At 41.1% G+C, this 17188-nt stretch overlaps 1 protein-coding gene across 2 annotated transcripts in view; it reads right to left on the bottom strand.

The window, feature by feature from the left end:
- Positions 1-14347, bottom strand: part of acvr2ab (activin A receptor type 2Ab) — a 60741-nt gene extending 46394 nt beyond the window's left edge. The window contains exons 1-2 of one of the 2 annotated variants that reach the window (XM_079627290.1): positions 14057-14347; positions 13578-13758 (exon numbers count right to left, since the gene is read on the bottom strand). In XM_079627290.1, the coding sequence (XP_079483416.1) occupies positions 13578-13632 (55 nt within the window). In that variant the 5' untranslated portion in view covers positions 13633-13758; positions 14057-14347. The remainder of the gene's footprint in view (positions 1-13577; positions 13759-14056) is intronic. The other variant, XM_079627291.1, reaches the window with a different exon arrangement.
- Positions 14348-17188: the final 2841 nt, after the last annotated feature.

Here is a 17188-nt window from a genome sequence, read left to right as displayed (position 1 = left end):
TAATCCAGTGCAGCAGAAAGTCAAGGCATACTGGTCTTTAATGGCATTAGACTTATTCTGGAGTCAGACTCTGTAACCTTGAGCGTTTGGACATCTTTAAAAAGACCAGTATAGTGGCTAATCTGACCGACATCTGACCAAAGCCAGGCCGGTTCTCAGAGACCAAGTTTCTGCTCGTGTCTGTGACCCTGCAACTCAACTGGCAAAAACTGTGTTATTCTAATCATCTAGACTCTTCATCTGACTCTACACACACAACAGCAAACACTGAACCTCGTCATCTAGATTCTTCATCTGACTCTACACACACAACAGCAAACACTGAACCTCATCCTCTAGACTCTTCACTCTACACACACAACAGCAAACACTGAACCTCATCATCTAGACTCTTCATCTGACTCTACACACACAACAGCAAACACTGAACCTCATCCTCTAGACTCTTCACTCTACACACACAACAGCAAACACTGAAACTCATCCTCTAGACTCTTCACTCTACACACACAACAGCAAACACTGAACCTCATCATCTAGACTCTTCATCTGACTCTACACACACAACAGCAAACACTGAACCTAATCATCTAGACTCCTCATCTGTCTCTACACACACAACAGCAAACACTGAACCTAATCATCTAAACTCTTCATCTGTCTCTACACACACACACCAGCAAACACTGAACCTAATCATCTAGACTCCTCATCTGTCTCTACACACACAACAGCAAACACTGAACCTCGTCATCTAGATTCTTCATCTAACTCTACTCATCATCTAGACTCCTCATCTGACTCTACACACACACACAACAGCAAACACTGAACCTCATCATCTAGACTCTTCATCTAACTCTACTCATCATCTAGACTCTTCATCTGACTCTACTCATCATCTAGACGCTTCATCTGACTCTACACATCATCTAGACGCTTCATCTGACTCTACTCATCATCTAGACTCTTCATCTGACTCTACTCATCATCTAGACTCTTCATCTGACTCTACTCATCATCTAGACTCTTCATCTGACTCTACTCATCATCTAGACTCTTCATCTGACTCTACTCATCATCTAGACTCTTCATCTGACTCTACTCATCATCTAGACTCTTCATCTGACTCTACTCATCATCTAGACTCTTCATCTGACTCTACTCATCATCTAGACTCTTCATCTGACTCTACTCATCATCTAGACTCTTCATCTGACTCTACTCATCATCTAGACTCTTCATCTGACTCTACTCATCATCTAGACTCTTCATCTGACTCTACTCATCATCTAGACTCTTCATCTGACTCTACTCATCATCTAGACTCTTCATCTGACTCTACTCATCATCTAGACTCTTCATCTGACTCTACTCATCATCTAGACTCTTCATCTGACTCTACTCATCATCTAGACTCTTCATCTGACTCTACTCATCATCTAGACTCTTCATCTGACTCTACTCATCATCTAGACTCTTCATCTGACTCTACTCATCAGCTAGACTCTTCATCTGACTCTACTCATCAGCTAGACTCTAGTCATCAGCTAGACTCTAGTCATCAGCTAGACTCTAGTCATCAGCTAGACTCTAGTCATCAGCTAGACTCTAGTCATCAGCTAGACTCTAGTCATCAGCTAGACTCTAGTCATCAGCTAGACTCTAGTCATCAGCTAGACTCTACACATCAGCTAGACTCTACACATCAGCTAGACTCTTCATCTGACTCTACTCATCAGCTAGACTCTTCATCTGACTCTACTCATCAGCTAGACTCTTCATCTGACTCTACTCATCAGCTAGACTCTTCATCTGACTCTACTCATCAGCTAGACTCTTCATCTGACTCTACTCATCAGCTAGACTCTTCATCTGACTCTACTCATCAGCTAGACTCTTCATCTGACTCTACTCATCAGCTAGACTCTTCATCTGACTCTACTCATCATCTAGACTCTTCATCTGACTCTACACTCAACAGCAAACACTGAACAAACATCATCATCTAGACTCTTCATCTGACTCTATTAATCATCTAGACACTTCATCTGACTCTATTCATCATCTAGACTCTTCATCTGACTCTACACACAACAGAAAACACTGAACCTCATCATCTAGACTCTTTATCTGACTCTACACACACAACAGCAAACACTGAACCTCATCATCTAGACTCTTCATCTGACTCTACTCATCATCTAGACTCTTCATCTGTCTCTACACTCAACAGCAAACACTGAACAAACATCATCATCTAGACTCTTCATCTGACTCTACACACAACAACAAACACTGAACCTCGTCATCTAGACTCTTCATCTGACTCTACTCATCATCTAGACTCTTCATCTGACTCTACTCATCATCTAGACCCTTCATCTGACTCTACTCATCAGCTAGACCCTTCATCTGACCAGAGGTGGGTAGTAACGAAGTACATTTACTTCGTTACATTTACTTGAGTATTTTTTGGGGAAAATTGTACTTTTAAGAGTAGATTTAAATGTGGGTACTTTTTACTTTTACTCGAGTACATTTCTAATAAAAAAACGGTACTTTTACTTCGTTACGTTGAGCGACGTTCCTCTCGTTACTTTATTTTAATGCAGTAAGTGTTGTTAAATGCGTAGTTTATTCCAAGCGCGCTGTATCTTTTTTCTGGGCATGAGCGATGCTCAATTCACAAATGAATCACTCTTTTGAGTCGATTCTGTTCAAAGACTTCATCAAACAAGTGGGCAGATCTGTCTAAATCGGTTCGCGAATCAGTTTGTATGATCTGTTCAGTTTCCTGCACGCACTGAATCGTCTGAAGCGCTTTCAATTCACACTCGACTCGGAGTCGTAACAGGAAGATTTAAGAACATCAAGAGCGTTGGATGAAGTGGCTGTGGACCTACAGTACAGTCAAGTGAAAGCAAATCTACAAATGCATAATTTTTGCCAGCGATGAAGATCTCTATTATCTTCGTATGCTGAGGACGATATATCCTGTGGAACGAATATCGTTCCACAGGACGATATTCGATTTAATTTCATTCAGGTAATACATTTTACAACCAAACAGATTATTACAATATGATAGCACTACTTCAAAGTATGACATTACCCGTTTTTTTTGGACATAGGCCTATACATTACTTTATACAATAAATAAGCTACCATTGTCCACATATGAAATGAACACCCGCCATCCCGCGGTAATGTGTGTGTATTGCGCGGTGGCGTGCGAACTCAACTTGAAAACGAATGCCTTTGCCTGCCTTAGACACTGTTGACCAGTTTAAACATGCATGCAGAAATATACATTTGATTAGCTACATTTTGGAGAACAGACAGAAGAAGATCCGTCGATGTGCGTTTGATCGTCGTTTGTGTTCAGATGTTCAGTAGCGGTCAGCGCGAGCACATGTGAAGAGTTTTAACTCTTTCTTCTCGGTGTCAACGTTTCCCTTTACATGCCTTTAAATGCAAAACTCTGCAGATTCACTATATTTCGACATTGTCTAATAATCCAACTGTAGATGTATAAGTTACTATTATACAAACCAAAGGACAGGCAATGATTTTCGGGCTACAGATGGCAGAAATAATGCTTGTCTCTTCTGTTTTTGTGGCAAAGATAGCCTATCTAATTATGATAATAATAGTCATTTAAATAAAAAATATCTAAATAATATCATGTTTTATATATATATATATCATATAGGCCTATGATCCGAAGTAACTAACTATAGCTACTTGAGTAGTTTTCTCATTGGATACTTTTCTCATTGGATACTAATTATGATAATAATAGTCATTTAAATAAAAAATATCTAAATCATATCATGTTTTATATATATCATATATATCGGCCTGTGATCCGAAGTAACTAGTAACTAACTACTTGAGTAGTTTTCTCATTGGATACTTTTTTACTCTTACTCAAGTAACTATTAAGATTGTTACTTTTACTTTTACTTTGAGTAAATATTTCTAGAAGTACTTGTACTTTTACTTGAGTACAGTTTTTGGATACTCTACCCACCTCTGCATCTGACTCTACTCATCAGCTAGACTCTACTCATCAGCTAGACTCTACTCATCAGCTAGACTCTACTCATCAGCTAGACTCTACTCATCAGCTAGACTCTACTCATCAGCTAGACTCTACTCATCAGCTAGACTCTACTCATCAGCTAGACTCTACTCATCAGCTAGACTCTTCATCTGACTCTACACACACAACAGCAAACACTGAACCTCATCATCTAGACTCTTCATCTGTCTCTACACTCAACAGCAAACACTGAACAAACATCATCATCTAGACTCTTCATCTGACTCTATTCATCATCTAGACTCTTCATCTGACTCTACACACACAACAGCAAACACTGAACCTCATCATCTGGACTCTTCATCTGACTCTACACACACAACAGCAAACACTGAACCTCATCATCTGGACTCTTCATCTGACTCTACACACACACAACAGCAAACACTGAACAAACATCATCATCTAGACTCTTCATCTGACTCTATTCATCATCTAGACTCTTCATCTGACTCTACACACACAACAGCAAACACTGAACCTCATCATCTAGACTCTTCATCTGTCTCTAAACACACAACAGCAAACACTGAACCTCATCATCTAGACTCTTCATCTGACTCTACACACACACACAACAGCAAACACTGAACAAACATCATCATCTAGACTCTTCATCTGACTCTATTCATCATCTAGACTCTTCATCTGACTCTACACACACAACAGCAAACACTGAACCTCATCATCTAGACTCTTCATCTGACTCTACACACAACAGCAAACACTGAACCTCATCATCTAGACTCTTCATCTGTCTCTACACACACAACAGCAAACACTGAACCTCATCATCTAGACTCTTCATCTGACTCTACACACAACAGCAAACACTGAACCTCATTATCTAGACTCTTCATCTGTCTCTACACACACAACAGCAAACACTGAACCTCATCATCTAGACTCTTCATCTGACTCTACACACAACAGCAAACACTGAACCTCATCATCTGGACTCTTCATCTGACTCTACACACACAACAGCAAACACTGAACCTCATCATCTAGACTCTTCATCTGACTCTAAACACACAACAGCAAACACTGAACCTCGTCATCTAGACTCTTCATCTGACTGTACACACAACAGCAAACACTGAACCTCATCATCTGGACTCTTCATCTGACTCTACACACAACAGCAAACATTGAACCTCATCATCTAGACTCTTCATCTGACTCAAAACACACAACAGCAAACACTGAACCTCGTCATCTAGACTCTTCATCTGACTCTACACACAACAGCAAACATTGAACCTCATCATCTAGACTCTTCATCTGACTCTACACACAACAGCAAACACTGAACCTCATTATCTAGACTCTTCATCTGACTCTACACACACACAACAGCAAACACTGAACCTCATCATCTAGACTCTTCATCTGACTCTACACACACAACAGCAAACATTGAACCTCATCATCTAGACTCTTCATCTGACTCTACACACACAACAGCAAACACTGAACCTCATCATCTGGACTCTTCATCTGACTCTACACACAACAGCAAACATTGAACCTCATCATCTAGACTCTTCATCTGACTCAAAACACACAACAGCAAACACTGAACCTCGTCATCTAGACTCTTCATCTGACTCTACACACAACAGCAAACATTGAACCTCATCATCTAGACTCTTCATCTGACTCTACACACACAACAGCAAACACTGAACCTCATCATCTAGACTCTTCATCTGTCTCTAAACACACAACAGCAAACACTGAACCTCATCATCTGGACTCTTCATCTGACTCTACACACACACAACAGCAAACACTGAACCTCATCATCTAGACTCTTCATCTGTCTCTACACACACAACAGCAAACACTGAACCTTGTCATCTAGACTCTTCATCTGTCTCTACACACACAACAGCAAACACTGAACCTTGTCATCTAGACTCTTCATTTGTCTCTACACACACAACAGCAAACACTGAACCTCATCATCTAGACTCTTCAACTGACTCTGCTCATCATCTAGACTCTTCATTTGACTCTACTCATCATCTAGACTCTTCATCTGACTCTACACACACACACAACAGCAAACACTGAACCTCATCATCTGGACTCTTCATCTGACTCTACACACACACAACAGCAAACACTGAACCTCATCATCTAGACTCTTCATCTGACTCTACACACACAACAGCAAACACTGAACCTCATCATCTAGACTCCTCATCTGACTCTACACACACACAACAGCAAACACTGAACCTCATCATCTAGACTCTTCATCTGTCTCTAAACACACACAACAGCAAACACTGAACCTCATCATCTAGACTCTTCATCTGACTCTATTCATCATCTAGACTCTTCATCTGACTCTACACACACAACAGCAAACACTGAACCTCATCATCTAGACTCTTCATCTGACTCTACACACAACAGCAAACACTGAACCTCATCATCTAGACTCTTCATCTGTCTCTACACACACAACAGCAAACACTGAACCTCATCATCTAGACTCTTCATCTGACTCTACACACAACAGCAAACACTGAACCTCATTATCTAGACTCTTCATCTGTCTCTACACACACAACAGCAAACACTGAACCTCATCATCTAGACTCTTCATCTGACTCTACACACAACAGCAAACACTGAACCTCATCATCTGGACTCTTCATCTGACTCTACACACACAACAGCAAACACTGAACCTCATCATCTAGACTCTTCATCTGACTCTAAACACACAACAGCAAACACTGAACCTCGTCATCTAGACTCTTCATCTGTCTCTACACTCAACAGCAAACATTGAACCTCATCATCTAGACTCTTCATCTGACTCAAAACACACAACAGCAAACACTGAACCTCGTCATCTAGACTCTTCATCTGACTCTACACACAACAGCAAACATTGAACCTCATCATCTAGACTCTTCATCTGACTCTACACACAACAGCAAACACTGAACCTCATTATCTAGACTCTTCATCTGACTCTACACACACACAACAGCAAACACTGAACCTCATCATCTAGACTCTTCATCTGACTCTACACACACAACAGCAAACATTGAACCTCATCATCTAGACTCTTCATCTGACTCTACACACACAACAGCAAACACTGAACCTCATCATCTGGACTCTTCATCTGTCTCTACACACACACAACAGCAAACACTGAACCTCATCATCTAGACTCCTCATCTGACTCTACTCATCATCTAGACTCTTCATCTGACTCTGCACACACAACAGCAAACACTGAACCTCATCATCTAGACTCTTCATCTGACTCAAAACACACAACAGCAAACACTGAACCTCGTCATCTAGACTCTTCATCTGACTCTACACACACAACAGCAAACATTGAACCTCGTCATCTAGACTCTTCATCTGTCTCTACACACACAACAGCAAACATTGAACCTCATCATCTAGACTCTTCATCTGACTCTACACACACAACAGCAAACACTGAACCTCATCATCTAGACTCTTCATCTGTCTCTAAACACACAACAGCAAACACTGAACCTCATCATCTGGACTCTTCATCTGACTCTACACACACACAACAGCAAACACTGAACCTCATCATCTAGACTCTTCATCTGTCTCTACACACACAACAGCAAACACTGAACCTTGTCATCTAGACTCTTCATCTGTCTCTACACACACAACAGCAAACACTGAACCTTGTCATCTAGACTCTTCATTTGTCTCTACACACACAACAGCAAACACTGAACCTCATCATCTAGACTCTTCAACTGACTCTGCTCATCATCTAGACTCTTCATTTGACTCTACTCATCATCTAGACTCTTCATCTGACTCTACACACACACACAACAGCAAACACTGAACCTCATCATCTGGACTCTTCATCTGACTCTACACACACACAACAGCAAACACTGAACCTCATCATCTAGACTCTTCATCTGACTCTACACACACAACAGCAAACACTGAACCTCATCATCTAGACTCCTCATCTGACTCTACACACACACAACAGCAAACACTGAACCTCATCATCTAGACTCTTCATCTGTCTCTAAACACACACAACAGCAAACACTGAACCTCATCATCTAGACTCCTCATCTGACTCTACTCATCATCTAGACTCTTCATCTGACTCTGCACACACAACAGCAAACACTGAACCTCATCATCTGGACTCTTCATCTGACTCTACACACACACAACAGCAAACACTGAACCTCATCATCTAGACTCCTCATCTGACTCTGCTCATCATCTAGACTCTTCATCTGACTCTACACACACAACAGCAAACACTGAACCTCATCATCAAGACTCCTCATCTGACTCTACACACACACAACAGCAAACACTGAACCTCATCATCTGGACTCTTCATCTGACTCTACACACACACAACAGCAAACACTGAACCTCATCATCTAGACTCCTCATCTGACTCTGCTCATCATCTAGACTCTTCATCTGACTCTACACACACACAACAGCAAACACTGAACCTCATCATCAAGACTCCTCATCTGACTCTACACACACACAACAGCAAACACTGAACCTCATCATCTGGACTCTTCATCTGACTCTACTCATCATCTAGACTCTTCATCTGACTCTGCACACACAACAGCAAACACTGAACCTCATCATCTAGACTCCTCATCTGACTCTACACACACACAACAGCAAACACTGAACCTCATCATCTGGACTCTTCATCTGACTCTACACACACACAACAGCAAACACTGAACCTCATCATCTAGACTCCTCATCTGACTCTGCTCATCATCTAGACTCTTCATCTGACTCTACACACACACAACAGCAAACACTGAACCTCATCATCAAGACTCCTCATCTGACTCTACACACACACAACAGCAAACACTGAACCTCATCATCTAGACTCTTCATCTGACTCTGCTCATCATCTAGACTCCTCATCTGACTCTACACACACACAACAGCAAACACTGAGCCTCATCATCTAGACTCTCATCTGTCTCTACACACACACAACAGCAAACACTGAACCTCATCATCTAGACTCTTCATCTGACTCTACACACACAACCGCAAACCCTGAACCTCATCATATGGACTCTTCATCTGTCTCTACACACACACAACAGCAAACACTGAACCTCATCATCTAGACTCTTCATCTGTCTCTACACACACACAACAGCAAACACTGAACCTCATCATCTAGACTCTTCATCTGACTCTACACACACACAACAGCAAACACTGAACCTCATCATCTAGACTCTTCATCTGACTCTACACACACACAACAGCAAACACTGAACCTCATCATCTAGACTCTTCATCTGACTCTACTCATCATCTAGACTCCTCATCTGACTCTACACACACACAACAGCAAACACTGAACCTCATCATCTAGACTCTTCATCTGACTCTACTCATCATCTAGACTCCTCATCTGACTCTACACACACACAACAGCAAACACTGAACCTCATCATCTAGACTCTTCATCTGACTCTACACACACACAACAGCAAACACTGAACCTCATCATCTAGACTCCTCATCTGACTCTACACACACACAACAGCAAACACTGAACCTCATCATCTGGACTCTTCATCTGACTCTACACACACACAACAGCAAACACTGAACCTCATCATCTAGACTCCTCATCTGACTCTGCTCATCATCTAGACTCTTCATCTGACTCTACACACACACAACAGCAAACACTGAACCTCATCATCAAGACTCCTCATCTGACTCTACACACACACAACAGCAAACACTGAACCTCATCATCTAGACTCTTCATCTGTCTCTACACACACACAACAGCAAACACTGAACCTCATCCTCTAGACTCCTCATCTGACTCTACACACACACAACAGCAAACACTGAACCTCATCATCTAGACTCTTCATCTGTCTCTACACACACACAACAGCAAACACTGAACCTCATCATCTAGACTCTTCATCTGTCTCTACACACACACAACAGCAAACACTGAACCTCATCATATGGACTCTTCATCTGACTACACACACAACAGCAAACACTGAACCTCATCATCTAGACTCTTCATCTGACTCTACACACACACAACAGCAAACACTGAACCTCATCATCTAGACTCTTCATCTGTCTCTACACACACACAACAGCAAACACTGAACCTCATCCTCTAGACTCCTCATCTGACTCTACACACACACAACAGCAAACACTGAACCTCATCATCTAGACTCTTCATCTGACTCTGCTCATCATCTAGACTCCTCATCTGACTCTACACACACACAACAGCAAACACTGAGCCTCATCATCTAGACTCTCATCTGTCTCTACACACACACAACAGCAAACACTGAACCTCATCATCTAGACTCTTCATCTGACTCTACACACACAACCGCAAACCCTGAACCTCATCATATGGACTCTTCATCTGTCTCTACACACACACAACAGCAAACACTGAACCTCATCATCTAGACTCTTCATCTGTCTCTACACACACACAACAGCAAACACTGAACCTCATCATCTAGACTCTTCATCTGACTCTACTCATCATCTAGACTCCTCATCTGACTCTACACACACACAACAGCAAACACTGAACCTCATCATCTAGACTCTTCATCTGACTCTACTCATCATCTAGACTCCTCATCTGACTCTACACACACACAACAGCAAACACTGAACCTCATCATCTAGACTCTTCATCTGACTCTACACACACACAACAGCAAACACTGAACCTCATCATCTAGACTCTTCATCTAACTCTACTCATCATCTAGACTCCTCATCTGACTCTACACACACACAACAGCAAACACTGAACCTCATCATCTAGACTCTTCATCTGACTCTACACACACACAACAGCAAACACTGAACCTCATCATCTAGACTCTTCATCTGACTCTACACACACACAACAGCAAACACTGAACCTCATCATCTAGACTCTTCATCTGACTCTACACACACAACAGCAAACACTGAACCTCATCATCTAGACTCTTCATCTGACTCTACACACACACAACAGCAAACACTGAACCTCATCATCTAGACTCTTCATCTGACTCTACACACACACAACAGCAAACACTGAACCTCATCATCTAGACTCTTCATCTGACTCTACACACACAACAGCAAACACTGAACCTCATCATCTAGACTCTTCATCTGACTCTACACACACACAACAGCAAACACTGAACCTCATCATCTAGACTCTTCATCTGACTCTACACACACACAACAGCAAACACTGAACCTCATCATCTAGACTCTTCATCTGACTCTACACACACACAACAGCAAACACTGAACCTCATCATCTAGACTCCTCATCTGACTCTACACACACACAACAGCAAACACTGAACCTCATCATCTAGACTCTTCATCTGACTCTACACACACAACAGCAAACACTGAACCTCATCATCTAGACTCTTCATCTGACTCTACACACACAACAGCAAACACTGAACCTCATCATCTAGACTCTTCATCTGACTCTACACACACACAACAGCAAACACTGAACCTCATCATCTAGACTCTTCATCTGTCTCTACACACACAACAGCAAACACTGAACCTCATCATCTAGACTCTTCATCTGACTCTACACACACACAACAACAAACACTGAACCTCATCATCTAGACTCTTCATCTGACTCTACACACACACAACAGCAAACACTGAACCTCATCATCTAGACTCTTCATCTGACTCTACACACACACAACAGCAAACACTGAACCTCATCATCTAGACTCTTCATCTGTCTCTACACACACAACAGCAAACACTGAACCTCATCATCTAGACTCTTCATCTGACTCTACACACACACAACAGCAAACACTGAACCTCATCATATGGACTCTTCATCTGTCTCTACACACACAACAGCAAACACTGAACCTCATCATCTAGACTCTTCATCTGACTCTACACACACAACAGCAAACACTGAACCTCATCATCTAGACTCTTCATCTGTCTCTACACACACACAACAGCAAACACTGAACCTCATCATCTAGACTCTTCATCTGACTCTACACACACAACAGCAAACACTGAACCATCGTCTGATGAGCTGGAGACGCTTATCACTAGAAAAGATCCACACACTTCTAAAAAGTAAATAATAAACAAGATTCCAACAATTCAGCCACATCATGTCTTAAAGATACAAACTCATGTTGCGTTTAAAAAAAAAGAAAGAAGGGGGGAGGAAAAGTTCAGGATAAATAAGTTTTCCAATTTTTTTTAAGGCTATTAACAGGACAAATTCACTCCTGATGAACTTTATGAGAAAGAACATTTAGAATAGTAAAAACCTCACTTACATGATGGATTTGAGTAGTTCATTAAAATGTATGAATTATGAAAAGGAACTCTGCATTTTACAAATTTATCCAAGCAGAAGTGTTATAATCTCTAACGCAGCATAAGTTCACCCTGATTGGCTGTTCATCAGATGTTACACATCCATGTCCTGTAGGACTAAATAATCCACACCATTAGAGTATTTCTATGAGCAAAGTTTGGGTGGTCAGTTTATATAAATTAACACTTTAAATCAGCAGGAAACCATTAGGCCAAATTTATTAAAAGTGACATCAAATGCATTTACAACGTTACAAAATAAAATGCTGTTCTTTTGAACTTTCTATTCATCGAAGAATCCTGAAAAACAATTATGTGTGACGGTTTCCACATAAATCTGCAGCAGCTCAACTGTGTTCAACATGGATAATAATCATAAATGTTTCTTGAGCATCAGATCATCATACTGATTTCTGGAGGATCATGTGACACTGAAGACTGGAGTAATGATGATAAACTCAGCTTTGATCACAGGAATAAATTACACTTTACTATATATTCACATAGAAAACTGATGATTTACATTGGAATAATATTTCACTGTTTTTACTGTATTTTTTATCAAATACATGCAGTTTGATAAATATTTAATCTTTATCTTTAGATAACTCTTTATAGACTTCTACAAATACTTTCTGCATGAGGAATTACTAACAAAATGGGATTCAATATTAAAAGGCCAAAATAAAAATGCTCTTTAGAACAAATCTTGCAGTGAATATACTCACTTAGTTATTTTAAAAATCCTCACTGATAACCAGAAAAATCATGGTCAGGTAAGAGAACACAGACGAGAGCTTTGTTTGAGAAGTGCGCGATCATGGAGCAAATAAACATCAGCTGTACTTCTGTAAGATGAAACACACACAGCTCCTTGTGTAACTGGAAAAAGCTTTAAATTAATCCGAAACAGCCCGAGAAAGCATGCACACCGAAACCATGACCAATGCTTGTCAACAGGCTGTAGCTGTGCCGTTTATTGCATAAAAACGCAGAAATGTCCACCTACCTGATGAACAGGAGACGAGGAATATGGCCAAGGCCAGTTTGGTGCCTGTCCTCATTTTCAGTGCAGATTCTTCTACTGTAATAAATCCCAAGCTGATAATCCGCTCCCTCTAAATTTAATGTTTTAATATTGCCAAAGGCATTTATTTTGTGAGCAAACAGGTCCGGATCAAAGTGTAAGTCTGTAAGAGAGGTTTAGTGTTTGAGAGATTTGACAAATCCTCAGGCTGGAGGTTTCCATGGATGAAATATCAAACATTAATACAACCATACTGAATTATAAATCTGAGACAGCCTCTTGTCCACTACACACTGGAAATATGTCCTTAAACTTATTGATCAGAATCGATCACATACAGAAAAAGCTCATTTTGAGTTTAATTCCCATTCATGATTCATTCAAGTCCAAAAACATCCCGAGACGATCTTCTGGTTCTTTTAAAATGATTAGAATAGATCTGAAAATTTATATAATCATACTCATGATCTTCATTCCAGAACACAGGAATATAAATCCAGTTCGGGGTTTAAACATTAGGATCCCGAAAACAGGAACATCTAAATAAAATAAAGAGTGTATAGTGTCGGATGAACTATATTCCCCTGTATAATCCCCGTGCGCGTCTGGATGATCCGGGATCAGATGAAACTGGTTCAATCTTCTGCGCTGAAAACCCCTCAGATGCGTCTTTATATTCTCTCGTGTTTCCTCAGCACAACATGGCGAACACCGCTGAGTGTTTTGGTTTTTTGCTGTCCTCCACTCCTCCTTCTTTCATCCACTCCCCGTCCTCCTCCTCTTTTCCACACCATGAGTGAACCGCGATGTTTCCACTCGGTGTGGTTCATCAATTTCTCCGCCAGGTGGCGCTCGGTGGCCCACAATGCAGCATTCCTCTTGGGCAGATTTCACGTCTCGTGGCGGTTTTTGTCTTACTGCAAACATATGATAACTAAAACGTTAATCTATTATATACGATATTTGCAAGGATTGGTATGTGGCAAGCACATTTAAATCTACACTCCGCCATCACTGTAAAATGATTTTTTTTAAACGACTAACGTTACTTAGAAATCAGAAACGACTGTGATTGGTCCTCGCTGAGAAAAGTAACAGGAATCACGTGACCACGCCCTCTGGTCTGATCTGCACAAGTTTACACACACACACACACAAAAACATTATTTCAATCCAGCGTGTCTCCGCCCACTTTAAACAGTCTCGTAACATTCTGCTGGTTTATTCCATGTCTAAGCTTCCACACGAAACACTGAATACAGGCCTTTGATTGACAGCTCAAGTGGAAAGACAACAGGGAAGCACCAGATCGAATTACGACAAGTCCCGCCCCCAACCCGGCTCAGCTGTCCAATAGAATACAGCGTGTAAACAGATCACACCAATCAGAGCACAGATTGATCAGGTGACCCGGGACTTGTCAGCTGGTAAAAAAAAATAAGGCATCATTCAGTTTTGTCCATTTCAGCTTTATTGGCAGTATTTAAAAAAATTAAATATAAAACTATTTACTTCGAAAATTGATATAATTATTTGCAGTTCCTCATAGGCTACAATGAATGGAAACATTATGCTGCTAATAATGCAATAATTTAATTTTCTTTATAAACGTGGTTCTATTTGTGAATAAACGTCAAACTGGAGAATATGTTAGCGCTGATTTTATTTATAACTTGATAATCAACCTAAATGATTTAAAATTAATATTAGGCTATTGTATAATTCATTTATCAATACATTATTTGGTTCATTCAGAACAATATCGGTAAATGGTTCCAAATCTCAAAAATAAAATATTATATTTTAGGGTAATACTGTCAAAATGATATTGAAATGCTGACACATTTGTAAACTGCATTTATTGCTGAATATAAAAAGTGATGATCACTTTTAAACACACACACGCCCTGATACTCCCACATCCAGTGGCTACAGATTGACCTAAGATGGAGGGAGTGGAACAGAAAACTCCCACACCAAACAGACAAATTACTGGAATTACATTTTTCAATGAACCCATGACAGAAACTTCCAGAAATGCTGAATGCAAAGATGTTGGTGTGTGTGTGTGTGTGTGTGTGTGTGAGGTGTGTGTGTGTTTGTGTGTGTGTGAGGTGTGTGTGTGTGTGTGTGTGTGTGTGTGAGTGTGTGTGTGTGTGTGTGTGTGTGTGTGTGTGTGTGTGTGTGTGTGTGTGTGTGTGTGTGTGTGTGTGTGTGTTTCTCACCTCACCAACATGCTGAACTGTGATGATGTCAGAGTCTCACCTCACCAACATGCTGAACTGTGATGATGTCAGAGTCTCACCTCACCAACATGCTGAACTGTGATGATGTCAGAGTCTCACCTCACCAACATGCTGAACTGTGATGATGTCAGACAGACTCACCTCACCAACATGCTGAACTGTGATGATGTCAGAGTCTCACCTCACCAACATGCTGAACTGTGATGATGTCAGACAGTCTCACCTCACCAACATGCTGAACTGTGATGATGTCAGACAGACTCACCTCACCAACATGCTGAACTGTGATGATGTCAGACAGACTCACCTCACCAACATGCTGAACTGTGATGATGTCAGAGTCTCACCTCACCAACATGCTGAACTGTGATGATGTCAGAGTCTCACCTCACCAACATGCTGAACTGTGATGATGTCAGAGTCTCACCTCACCAACATGCTGAACTGTGATGATGTCAGAGTCTCATCTCACCAACATGCTGAACTGTGATGATGTCAGAGTCTCACCTCACCAACATGCTGAACTGTGATGATGTCAGAGTCTCACCTCACCAACATGCTGAACTGTGATGATGTCAGACAGACTCACCTCACCAACATGCTGAACTGTGATGATGTCAGAGTCTCACCTCACCAACATGCTGAACTGTGATGATGTCAGAGTCTCACCTCACCAACATGCTGAACTGTGATGATGTCAGAGTCTCACCTCACCAACATGCTGAACTGTGATGATGTCAGACAGACTCACCTCACCAACATGCTGAACTGTGATGATGTCAGAGTCTCACCTCACCAACATGCTGAACTGTGATGATGTCAGAGTCTCATCTCACCAACATGCTGAACTGTGATGATGTCAGAGTCTCACCTCACCAACATGCTGAACTGTGATGATGTCAGAGTCTCACCTCACCAACATGCTGAACTGTGATGATGTCAGAGTCTCACCTCACCAACATGCTGAACTGTGATGATGTCAGAGTCTCATCTCACCAACATGCTGAACTGTGATGATGTCAGAGTCTCATCTCACCAACATGCTGAACTGTGATGATGTCAGAGTCTCACCTCACCAACATGCTGAACTGTGATGATGTCAGAGTCTCATCTCACCAACATGCTGAACTGTGATGATGTCAGAGTCTCATCTCACCAACATGCTGAACTGTGATGATGTCAGACAGTCTCACCTCACCAACATGCTGAACTGTGATGATGTCAGAGTCTCATCTCACCAACATGCTGAACTGTGATGATGTCAGACTCACCTCACCAACATGCTGAACTGTGATGATGTCAGAGTCTCATCTCACCAACATGCTGAACTGTGATGATGTCAGAGTC

This window comes from Phoxinus phoxinus, assembly GCF_949152265.1.
Source record: "Phoxinus phoxinus genome assembly, chromosome: 11".
Classification (NCBI taxonomy): Eukaryota; Metazoa; Chordata; class Actinopteri; order Cypriniformes; family Leuciscidae; genus Phoxinus; species Phoxinus phoxinus.
Note: the sequence above shows the minus strand (reverse complement) of the source record. Positions and strands in the feature narration are given on the sequence as shown.